Source organism: Mytilus californianus, unplaced genomic scaffold (genome assembly GCF_021869535.1).
Source record: "Mytilus californianus isolate M0D057914Y unplaced genomic scaffold, xbMytCali1.0.p SCAF_38, whole genome shotgun sequence".
NCBI classification, from domain to species: domain Eukaryota; kingdom Metazoa; phylum Mollusca; class Bivalvia; order Mytilida; family Mytilidae; genus Mytilus; species Mytilus californianus.
Window position 1 is genome coordinate 1,494,628 of NW_026262688.1, and position 12,118 is coordinate 1,506,745.

Sequence of the window (12,118 nt, forward strand, 5' to 3'; positions counted from 1 at the left end):
TTATGATCACTACTTTATACTGTGTCCGTATTTAAAACTTTTTTGGAATGAAATAAATGAAGTTTTAAAGGACAGTAAAACAACTTTTAAGATAAAACTAAGACACTTGGTATTTGGATATAAAAATTTGACGAAGAATATTTTGACTTTAACTATTTTTTAACGATTGTTGGCTTTTCAATTTACAAAGCCTATTACATATCTGATCAAAAGACAAAAAATGTCAATGTTTTCTTAATTTTTCTCAATGAGTTCAATAGAAGAGTATGTTTGAAAATTAAAATTAATATTTTAGCAACTATTAGAAAACATATGAATAGTCATATTAAGTGATATTGTTTAATATATATTTGATGTACAAATGTAATATGTATTTTACAACTAATCACTACCCTGAGTGATTAGTGGATTGTAACAGGGAACATCAGGAGGAGCTTGAACTCCTGAAGGATATTGTAACACGCCAATATTTGAAATAAATATTTAATTATGTAAAAAAAAAAAAAATTAAAGAAAAAAGAAATAAGTGAAATTATTTCACTAGTTGGAAGTTATAAAATAAAAAAAAAAAGAAAAAAAAAAAAGGGAACGTCACCATCTAAAAATGAATTATTAACAATAGAAAATGAAAAATCATCTCTTTTATCGTAAATTTTGGTATTATGCTTCCCGATAAAGATATAGATATCAAGATCCAGGAAAGGGCAGTGTTCATTGTTAATATTAGCTTTATTTAAAGTCAGTTCAGCAGGATAAATCTCTTTAGTGTACATACTGAAGTCGTCATTATTGAGAGCCAATACATCATCCAATATCTAAAATTGTTATCAGATGTTGTTTCGATGGGTCTTTGCTAACTTTAGTCATACATTGTAACTCATAGCAATACAAAACCAGGTCTGCAATATGTGGTGCACAGTTAGTTCCCATTTGAATTCCGATAACTTGACGATATACAATATCTCCATAGCGAACAAAAATGTTATCTCGTAAAAATTCAAGTGCAGTTATCGTATCAAAGCAGGTCGAATTGACATAGTTCTTTTGTTTGTTCGATGTTTAGTGTTTGATTTTGTCAGTTTATATGAACTTACCCTTTTTTAATTTACCTTGGAGTTCTATATTGTGCTACCTTCAAATTTTATTAATCAGATGTAAACAGCGATAAACAACAGTCGTATGAAAGAATTGTGTTTCGATTCAATATGTAGGGTAATGTATGGTTACACAATATTGGATTTGCTTCAGAAATAGAGATTCATTGCTTACCGGTATGAACAATTTTGAGAATCTCTTATTGAATTACCATGACCTTTAACGGATTAAAGGGATATTACCTTGCTTGAGAACAGTTGGAAACGAAACTGCCTACCATTTTTGAAGCAGATATGAGTTTCTGTAAAGAATTCAGCTAGTGTGAAGCTTGACTTTTTATTTACATGAATAACGACCTCAACACAACATTAACAAACACTGTTATACACGATAATGTGATCAGAGATCATGTTACCTTAAAACACATGTTAATTAGTTTCCAGTGGCACCGTTGGTTGATATGGTCGAGTGTTTGGTTTTGTCGGTTTTGATGAAATCTCCATATTCGAATTTCCATGAAGTTTGGTGTGTTTGTTGTTAAGTTTCTTTTTTATTATGAACTAAGTCATATACAGATACAACTGATATATATATCAATACAAATGTATTAATATGCGATCACAATACATTCAAGATAGCACACCACGTTTGTGTAAGAATCAAGCAGGGTATTCCCTATCTGATATCACATTACATTCAAGAATGCACAACACGTTTGTTTGAGAATCAACCGTGGTACTTTGAATCTGATAAAGTCTCCTACTTCAACGATGGTATGTCATGAATTTCTAGTTATTGGTGGCTAATAAACAGCTAGTTCTAAGGTGTTTCATACCTTCTTTTAGCAAGACCATAATCATAATCTATAATAAATAATAAAACAAATGTATTAGATCCTCATTATGGTTTTTGCTTGCACGAAATTGAGAAATGCAAACAATGGTATTGACTCACAGAAATACATTAACTATGCTGTCAAGCAGATACATTTTAGAATAATAAAGACAAAGGATATAAGGACATAGCAGCAAATTAAACCTTTTACATAGAAAATGAACCAACGCACACATTTTCAACAGCCTACTATACTTTGGGCACATTTTCAAAGTTTTGATTTTTTTTTCTTTTATTTAAGTTTGAGTTATTTTATTAAGCGATTGATAACTGCTCACATGCATTATCAATTGACTGATTTATCAAAACAAGAAACGACTGATATAAAGAATTAAAGAATAATCAATTTTATTGAATGAGGAAAAAGCAAATATACACGTTTCACGATTAAAACTTGTACGTGTAATGTTAAGTCACATGTACAACAAAGGAAGTTACCAGACCAGCATAATGTATTACAACATCTAGAAAGAGTCATTACTCGTTAATGCTCACTTGTTAAAAAAGTGAAACAAATTATTTGAAATTATATATTGATCTTACAAAATGCCAGCTTATTTGGTAGCTTAATTGGTTCAGATGGATCAATATATAATTGAGATAGCTGACGAGTTTTATGAAAGTCCAAGTTGATTTAAAAAAGTTATAGAAATTTTCAAAGGAGACTATCTTAATTTAGTCCGAAGTAAAAATCTTAGTATTTTTTCTATTAATTAAATCCTTAAATTTGACAGCAATAAATCAAACTTCCAAATGACTTAACATTTTACAAGATTAATCTATAATTGAGATAACTGAAATTCCAAGTTGATTTGAATAAGTCTGAATTTTTGTCTGAACTGAAAATTCTAGCTTTTTTACCTATTAAATAATTCCCTAAGTTTGACAGCAATCAACCAAGCTACCAAATAACGTTACTCTTTGTAAAATCAACAGATAATTGAGATAGTGTAGGGTTTTTCAAAATCAAAGTTGATTTGAATAAGTTATAGACATCTTTAAAGAGGACTATCTGAAAGTAGTCTGAACTGAAAATTGTATTTTTTTTATGCCTATTAATTAAATCATTTAATTTGACAGCAATAAATCAAACTACCAAATAACCTGGCATTTTGAGAGATCAATATATAATTGACATAGATGCGCTGATTTAGACCGAATGAAGACCAGTTGAGACTACATTTAAAGGTCAAGATTGGTCGTGACTGGTCGAGACATAGTCGAAACTGGTCAAGACAGAGTCGAGACTGGTCGAGCATTTGTCGAGACCGTATTCAGATTATAACAAGATTATCAAGTACTCAATCAAACTTAGTAAGTAAAGTCTAAACCAAGGTCAAGTACAGTTAGGTACAGTTAAGATTATGAGGAGACTTGTCAATTGCCTAATTGGTTGAGTACAGAATATGATATTTTCAGACTCTGAGCAGTTTTTAGTGAATATAACAACAAATCAATTTTATGTATTGAGGCACAAAGGAGAAACATAATACTTACAGTGTTCGATAAGAAAGACTGTTATGATTATTGTAATTCTCTTTTATCGGTTGCATCCATGCGTACTGGACTCCTCTGCATTTTCTGTTTATTGAAAGCTACAACATATTAGGGTATTGTCAAACACATTAGATTAATATAAAAAGATTTTTCACTTTTTTTGTGTTTCCTTGTCTCAATTTATAACATATATACATATATCTATATTCGAAAAACAAATGTGTTATACATTGATTAATACTTTCCATCAAATGTGCATGCGCACATAACATATTACAGTGTCACGATTTATTTGATTTTTTAATTTAAGTGCTGTAGTTACATGTAGTAGTCAATTCATGAATTCAGTTCTAGCTTTGATAAAGTTATCAAACAGTTATATATTTGGAAAATGGACATATCCAACTTTACCAATTTAAATAAAGAAATCTGACTCACAAGTATCTGTCACTGGAGTGAAAAAAAAAGATGTATTGTCCCTAAATATGTAAATTAAAACTAAACATCTCTTCAAAGCAAACACGAGAACAATACACTTATACACGTAATACAAAGAAATAAAAACAATTCTAACATTAAGGTATATATATATATATATCGAAAATAGGTATCGTCTAAAGGTTAATAGATATATACAAAGGTATAGCAACTATGTAACGGCTAATTATGTAATTTTGTTTATTTAAACATATCTTAATGACATTTATTAAATGAGTAACTGAAGAGGGAATAATACAGTATAATCAAACATGTTAGCAGACATACAACTATTCAGGGGCGATATTTATTGATTTAATATAACCATGATAATAAAGAACTGCAATATTTGATACTGATAACATGCATCTTGAAACGCGATTCTTCAATTCTAGACAGGATTAGGGGTATTTGAAGCAAACTAAATTATTCATAAATGTGTCAAGATATAATACAACATTCTACAATCCTACTAGATATCTCCAACCCCGACATTCATTTGAAATAAAATAATAGCAACAACAAATAAATACGAACTACAAAGGTTAACATTGAGAATATTGAAAAAAATAATCTTTTAATTTCGGGTGAAATTAACATTATCTGTATGAAACAAGTAATAAGCATTTTCAAGCTTTCGAGTATAATCATATGCGTGGAAGCGGTAGCATCAAGCAGCTACAACATATTTTAAAAAAGATAGCTCCACAAATTAAAATAGTGGTGCTAACACAACAATATATCAAAATGTTTGACAAATTAAATAACAAAATATTTAAAGACAACTGCTTGTTTGCATTTTAAATATAATGAAAGTAAGAAACGTATATATTAATTTATTTAATATTATCTTTATATAAGAATGTTCTTATTGCAGAATGCATTGCATCTGAAATTAACTGTAAATTCCAAGTTCAAAGTGTCAAATATTTCCAAGCAAATGGAAAGTATCAATGATATAACTAAATAACAATCCATTGTGTTGAAAAATATATGTTTGTTTTCAAGAAAAGATGATGCCGGTTAACATACTTACAGTTTTCATTGTAAATAAATACACCATAAATTTGTTCTTTGTCTGTGTATATGACATTTGCTGTAACTACTGATGAAACTGTGACCTTTTGTACTTGATTGCTATTTGAACAGTATATTATGCTATTATATGCATGAATGCCTCTGTTTGTGTTGGTAGTACTCGTCATGAAAACTTGTGATACGGCAGGTCCTTTAATATTTGAAGACATCAAATCTCCAGTTATATACTCCATCCAATAAATGTGCCCTTCGTTGGAATCTAATATGAAGATTGTTTTATTGATAATTTATTCCATGCATTCACAAAAAAATGTTAAACTGGTATCATTCTCTATGTTTATGAATTAAAAGTTAATAATTTGTCTGTGCATGTAATGCTGTAATGATATATGTTGATGATCTCAAAGACGCCATCTATTATGGTTTGTGTTCCATGCTCTCAGATAGAGTTGGCTTAATGTAAACAATAATCTTGTGACTTAACATGTCATAATTAATGTTGTAACGTACACATAACTTCTTCATTCAATAACAGAAAGTATTAGAACCTAACTATTCTAACCTTTACTGCAGATGTATATAACTCCCGGATTTACCTCTACGGGAAAGGTAGACAATAGCGTATGCATTAAACTGATCAAATTATAATTCCACATTTTTATTTCGTAATATTATTGTATTCAGTTTATTTTATTGGGTTCTAATTATATATCATCCAGAACTAGAAATTCACTAAACAACAGACACAACTTCCTCAGCCTTAATTTTAGACTTCTACCTGTAATTTGACATAAGCAGTCGTCTCAGTACCAGAATCTGTGACAAAAGAGACAATTTTAGTTTTGAAATTATAAATTTCCCGCACATTAGCAGCAATATATCAATCTAACCTGCATACTGGATAAACATTTCCCTACTCATTCAAGAGCTTGTGGCTGCTACTATGACTTAATGAAACGTAATCAGTGTCTGAGCAGAAAGTTGATGAACCAGGGTTATGTTAAAAAACAACATCTCGTCCTTTTTCTAAAAAAAAATTGGAAGATACCAAGACCTTGTTGATGAATATTCCGTATCAACTTCACAGTTAATGGATCACGGTCTTGAAGTATAGATTCTAGGTACTGACGTTGTGCATCTTTATTTTCTTTGTAAATTTTTAACCTTTACTGTTTAGTCCATTTTTGGTTATATACTTTTGGCGTGGCTCGGTATTTCTACATCCCGCTATGGTATTGTTGTGCTATAGTCATTTAAGTTATGATCGGGTAGCATACCTATGCTCAAACCAGATACTGTTTGTGTATGAACATCTGTAAAAGTCTTTATTTCAGTCCCATTCAATCTAGCTCGCCTTATTACGTTGTTTGTGGTGTCAATTATACTGTAATACACCCATCTGTAATATAAATGATCAAATTACTTAAATAATTTCATGCAAGGTGCAAATCTATGTGTAGCACTTCATTTTTGAAATGTTTATATATTTTATTTTTCGATCCAAATCCAAACTAAGTACACTTCATACATTTAGGTTTTTCTGTACAGAAGATAACATACATGTAGTATCTGTTCGGCTTTGGATTTTTCTTTCACCTTTGCATTGCCCGATGTTTTTGGCATTGTCGTATCGTTTTGAGGAGGATATTTCCTTTAACATTTCACATTTAAACGCATTGTTATTCGTTCGAGAGGCTCTTCTTTTTAAAATAAAAATTTCTCAAAAAAAGTCCTTGCATACATGTACGAGTCACAGAGCATACTTTTTGTTGTGTCAAAGAGCGAAACGACACGAAAGCAATTTTAAGAAACCACATTTCTATTTAAACTATTATTTTCAAATGATAAGTCAAACATGGCTACAAAATGCATGGTTTTTAGGATGATGACACAATTTACCTAGTTTTTTGGTTCAAGAAAAAAAATCAAGAAATAGACGTTCACTTTCATGACCAAGAGATGTGTAAACAATGTAGCAGTATTTGGGGTTTTTTTTTCATTGTTTAAATCATAATTTTCAATATTATATTGGATAGACATATACACACCTGTTAGCAATATCTAATGTTAAAGCAAACATTGGATCATCCTGTAATATTAACAATTGATTTGATCCATCCATATTACACTGGTAAAGCTTTCCCGTATATCGTTCTATCCAATACACATGGTTGTATAACGGGTCAATTGCTATACCTATTGGGTTATTTGCCATTGTGACATTTTCTGTCTGGTACGTATAGTTTGATGGATAACGAAATCTTAAAAAAGAAAAGTACAAAACAAATTGTTATCATCAACCCAAGTAACTTATTATTCGTGTGTATCTAATATAAAGGAATGAAATCCTTTCAACTAAAACAAATGAATTATAATTTCGAAGCAGAAAACGAGCTAGAGGTGTATATTCATATATATAACAACCCTATAGAACGCCGACAGAGAAAACCATTACTCGACTAACGAAAGCTATGCTTTTATCAAGCCTAGCCGATCCAGTGGTTTAGTGGCTGGACACAGTCTAGGCAGGACTGCCAAGATGTCTCAGAACTATTGGTTCCAATCCTCCTGAGAGAAGAACAAAACATTTTGCTTTAGTAAAATTGCAGATCTAATATGCTCTTTCATTGTATTAAAACAATTTATTTTATTTAGATAAATGTATGAATATTGTGGATATTTTAGCTCATCATTTTGAAATGAATTTAAGAATAAATAAATAAATAATTTCATCATAGATACCAGAATTGAAATTTTATCCGCCAGATAAGCTTTTTGTCTTCAAAAGACTCATCATTAACCCTCGTATTGAACAAAGTAAAAAAAAGCAAAGCAAATTACGAAGCTGAAGAGCATAGCATTGTGGACCCGAAATGATTAAAAAAAATTTGGCAAGTACAGGTAAGGTCATCTCTTCCTGGTCAAAAGGGTATATACATTCGAGGTGGTAAACCGTACATACCGCATGAACAAAGAAGCTCTTAAGAAATAGTTTAAAATTATTCTACCTAAGTAAAATATCAAAAATACCAAACTGCAAGCAAAACGGAAAGTCTTTTATCAAATTGCAAAATCCAAAGCTCACACATCAAATTAATGGGAAAAAAAACTGTCATATTCCTGACTTGGTACAGGCATTTCCCCATGTAGTAAATGGTGGATATAACTTGGTCTAAACCTCTAACTTGTATGACAGATATTTGGACTGCACAGAAAGTCATAGATGAAAAAATCATATCATCACAACATCCAAGCTAAAGGCCCCTTCTGACTATTTTAAAGTCCTTACTATGTTATGGTAACTGAAAAACACAAACAACCTGTAAAATATCAGCTTTCAGTAAGTGTACTACAACTAATCGCTCTTTGCCTTGAACTAGTTCATTAACATTATAATTATCGTTAGTAATAAATAATATGGAATTAGTGGAATGAACTATTTTTGGAGTGTAAAACATTCTGTTGATACTCTAGATAAAGTGTACGTGCTTTTGGTGGTTGTTTCAAATAGGTTGACAGATTTTACCTTCCAACTCTACACTACATTTCTACACAACCTTAACAATCAAACGTGTTCTTAATTAGTTGGATGGTCGTTGTAAAATCTGATTGCATATTTATATGACGAAACTCATATAAAGCCTTCTTCTCTAATGAAAATTGTAAAATATGCTGGATATATTCACTGGAGGTTTAATCAGATGTTTGAACCTGAATATTTTCTCCATGACAAAATTTATGTACGTTTCAACAATAAAGTCGATCGACAGGATGTAAGTATTACTATAGGATCCAATCGCGCCCGTTAAATAACAGTCGTGTTCCTGTACTGCACAGTTACCTTGACCATATGTTTTTGTTAAATATTCAAGATTTTTTTTAAATATACTACTTAAATTTACAAAAAAGAACTTACTTTAGATATATCATATATAAACGGTTATAACCGCCCTTTCCTAGATAAAGAAATTTCAAGTTTACACGGGAAACTCACATGCTTGTACTACAAGAAGGACGATTTTTCGTTCCCTATTAAAAAAATTTCATTTTTTTAACGGTGATTTTCCTTTAACACCATATAACGGTGTTCATATATTCCAACTCGTCCCTTACACCTGTGTCTGTAGTGACATTTTTGTGTTAAATAAACGAAACTGTGTAATACTAGTATACTAGTTAGTTATTGGCCCAAGAACACAGTTATTTCGTAGTGCATTTCTTTTAGACAATAAATGGAGAATAAAAAAATCCCACCTGCGCTTTCTCAATAATATTTTTACAGTGTGGTGTTCTACTTTTGGGACAAATTATATTAAAATTATAAAACCCTTCATCAGGTCTTACTCAAAATATGGACAATTTCATTGGTCTTGAATTCTTTTGACAGCTTCCGAAATACTAATTTTTAACCTTTTTTAGCTGTCCCAAATCAATACTTTACTATGAAAAACATGACCCAAATTTTTTTACAGTATAGTTTCATCTCTCGACTTGCTACTTGAGGCATAAAACATGAAAAAGTAACTCTAGAAAGGGTATAAAAAAAATCACAAGTAACACACTGTCCACACTAGGAATTATATTCGTAGACAACGAAAAACAAGGGACGATAACTGTGTTCCCGGACCTAATAGGATAGAAAGACTTAACCAATCTTTATAAAACTTAGTATGACCAAAGCCTAATGAATTTTGATACAGTTGACCAAGTGTCATGGCAAAAAGATATATATTATAGACAATATGATTAATTAGGTCTTTCCACTTTTCGGTGGAAAGACCTATTGTATTTGTTCTGATTATTATTTTTTTTTCTTCTTCCGCCACTTTTATTTCTTGCGTATAAATTTTGTTTCGCAAGATGTCGCTTAGATGTTTGGTATATGATATCGAACAGTTTATGAGCCTTTGAAATTCACCCTGCGTAACCGAATACTTTTCTTTGTAGGAGTTATCTCCCGAACACTATTTTCCTTGTGACTGCACCTCCTCCGTAACCGTATTAGAAAGCGACAAATTTATATTATAAAATTGCTCGTTATATCCTTCCCATAATTTGTCCAATTTTGACCGAAGCCGTACGAACACTCCATATGAGAGTTATTTCCCCTTATGCATTTGATATAAGTGATATGCATTTCTATCTTGTCAACCATAAGTGATAGAGACCTAGGATCTTTTGATTTGAGGTCCTTGGTCCAAAGAAAAAGAAAATAAGGTCAAGGTCAGAGGTCAAGGTCATATTTTAAATTTTGGCTTATTTTCAATTCTTTTCAAAAACCGTATAAGATATCGACAACATATTTTTACTAAATTGTAAGTTGCGACATGTCGTAACACATAAATTTTGGTTGAAAGGGTACACTAACATTACATTGGAGTTTTCTCCCCTCTTATATTAAAAATTAGGCATATAGTGATGTAACTCATTAACCATATATAATTAAGACCTATGGTCTTTTGATTTGAAGCCCTTGGTTTATGACCTTGAAATTGAGCTGAAGGTCATAGGTAAATTTGACGTTCTTGATATTGACCTTTGCTTTTACCTCATATGTATACATGATAAAGCCATGAGACTTTTTGCATTACGTTGCACGCCACTTGACCATAAAAAACAACCGGAAGTGACCATGTGTAAACCGGAAGTAGCTATTTTTTTGTACTTATTTAATGTAAAAGTATATTAAACCATATATTTTTGGAATCAGTATCAAGTAAACTATAAAAAAAAACCCGGAAGTGACATTTTTCAAACCGGAAGTAACAATTTATCTCCCTTATTTATAAAAAAATTGTATAGAAACCATATCTTTTTGGAATCAGTGGACAATAAGCTATCATTTGACGCTGGATATGATATTTTAAACCGAATTTTAATAGTTCTATATCAAAATAGATCTTTATGGGTGGAAAGACCTTCAATTGTTCTCTGATTAATTTTAATTTTATATTGAAATTTGCGTGTTAAGTTTTGATGTTAAAATTTAAGAATTTCAACTATCAACATTTGGGGCTTTAAAAAAATGGCTCAAATATACGCATAAACTTTAATACTATAAATGCATAATAAGGATTATTCGTTTTGATTTATCATTCAAAAAATATTTCAAAAAGAGTTACAACTAGTTTGACATACCTTAAAATGTCGTTTTTACTGTATCTTGGAAAATAAATATATCCATTTTTATAATCATAATCCATAGAATTAATTTCACTTCCCAGATTGGTCAAAAGATGTGTAACAGCCTTAGTCTGCAAGTTGACTTCTGTAATCTTACCACGTGTTGAAACAATAAGCTTAACTTGAACACCTAGAATGTGAATCAAAAAGATTACATATTACATAATTGTCACAATTCTTTACTCATAATTTCATAACTTATTACTTATTAGTAGAATCAACACAGAAAAAAAAACAGGTTTGTTTTCTATAAAACTGTGAACTGGTTTGTTTGTCGTTTCTTTCTTTATTATGTTATCCGTCTATATTTCCCACATAAAATGTAGAAGTACATTTTTATTATCTTTTTATCGTAAGGAATGTACAAGGACGAGGCCACGTCCGGTCAGAAGTGAGACGTTGAATTAGATGATTTATGAAGAAGAAGCGCCACGTTCTCTGGACGTTAAGAAGCCGTGCAAAAACTCTGTCAGTGGTTTTGATTTAAATGAACAGATGTATGTACATTATTTCATGTAGTCTTCCATTTGCGCAAAGATAAAATATGTTTGATTCATTTCATGTTTATACTGAGCATATTCAATGGAAGTAATTCCGAAACTTTGTAAATTTCAAGGAAATTACAGGATTTTTTTTTCTATTTAATGTTATAGCAGGGGGTAACATAAACTTTTGTCTCATTACGTCATCCTTTTGTTATTCAACCGTTCATCATTTTAGGGGTGTTACTGGTATTTTTTGCCGATTGATTTAATTGAATTAGTAATATTTGATTTGAAAATGTTTCTAGTACTTACCTTGACCAATAAGGCAGAATACAATAACCAATTCCGATAAAACCAACAACTTGCACTTCATATTAATTTGATCTAAAAAAATCATATTCGTTTAACTCTTCAGAATGAAAATTGTTATATGAAATAAATTTAATAAT

General features: G+C 30.6%; 1 protein-coding gene across 1 annotated transcript; it reads right to left on the reverse strand.

Moving 5' to 3' along the window:
- Positions 1-1,417: 1,417 nt before the first annotated feature.
- LOC127736840 (low-density lipoprotein receptor-related protein 5-like) lies at positions 1,418-11,297 on the reverse strand. The gene is made up of 6 exons (XM_052247427.1): positions 11,140-11,297; positions 7,050-7,262; positions 6,279-6,400; positions 5,000-5,260; positions 3,487-3,584; positions 1,418-1,958 (listed from the first exon to the last, which is right to left on the reverse strand). The coding sequence occupies exons 1-5, from the start codon at positions 11,202-11,204 to the stop codon at positions 3,514-3,516; spliced, it is 732 nt and encodes a 243-aa protein (XP_052103387.1). The 5' UTR covers positions 11,205-11,297; the 3' UTR covers positions 1,418-1,958; positions 3,487-3,513.
- Positions 11,298-12,118: the final 821 nt, after the last annotated feature.

Bases quoted from the DNA above. Each gene is read 5' to 3' on its own strand.
- LOC127736840 (XM_052247427.1), bottom strand. From the start codon at position 11,204: ATGGATTATGATTATAAAAATGGATATATTTATTTTCCAAGATACAGT. The intron at 7,263-11,139 runs GTATGTCAAACT...TTCTTTTTTAAG, and splicing joins AGTAAAAACGACATTTTAAG to ATTTCGTTATCCATCAAACT. The intron at 3,585-4,999 runs GTAAGTATGTTA...AATATGTTGTAG, and splicing joins ATTTATTTACAATGAAAACT to CTTTCAATAAACAGAAAATG.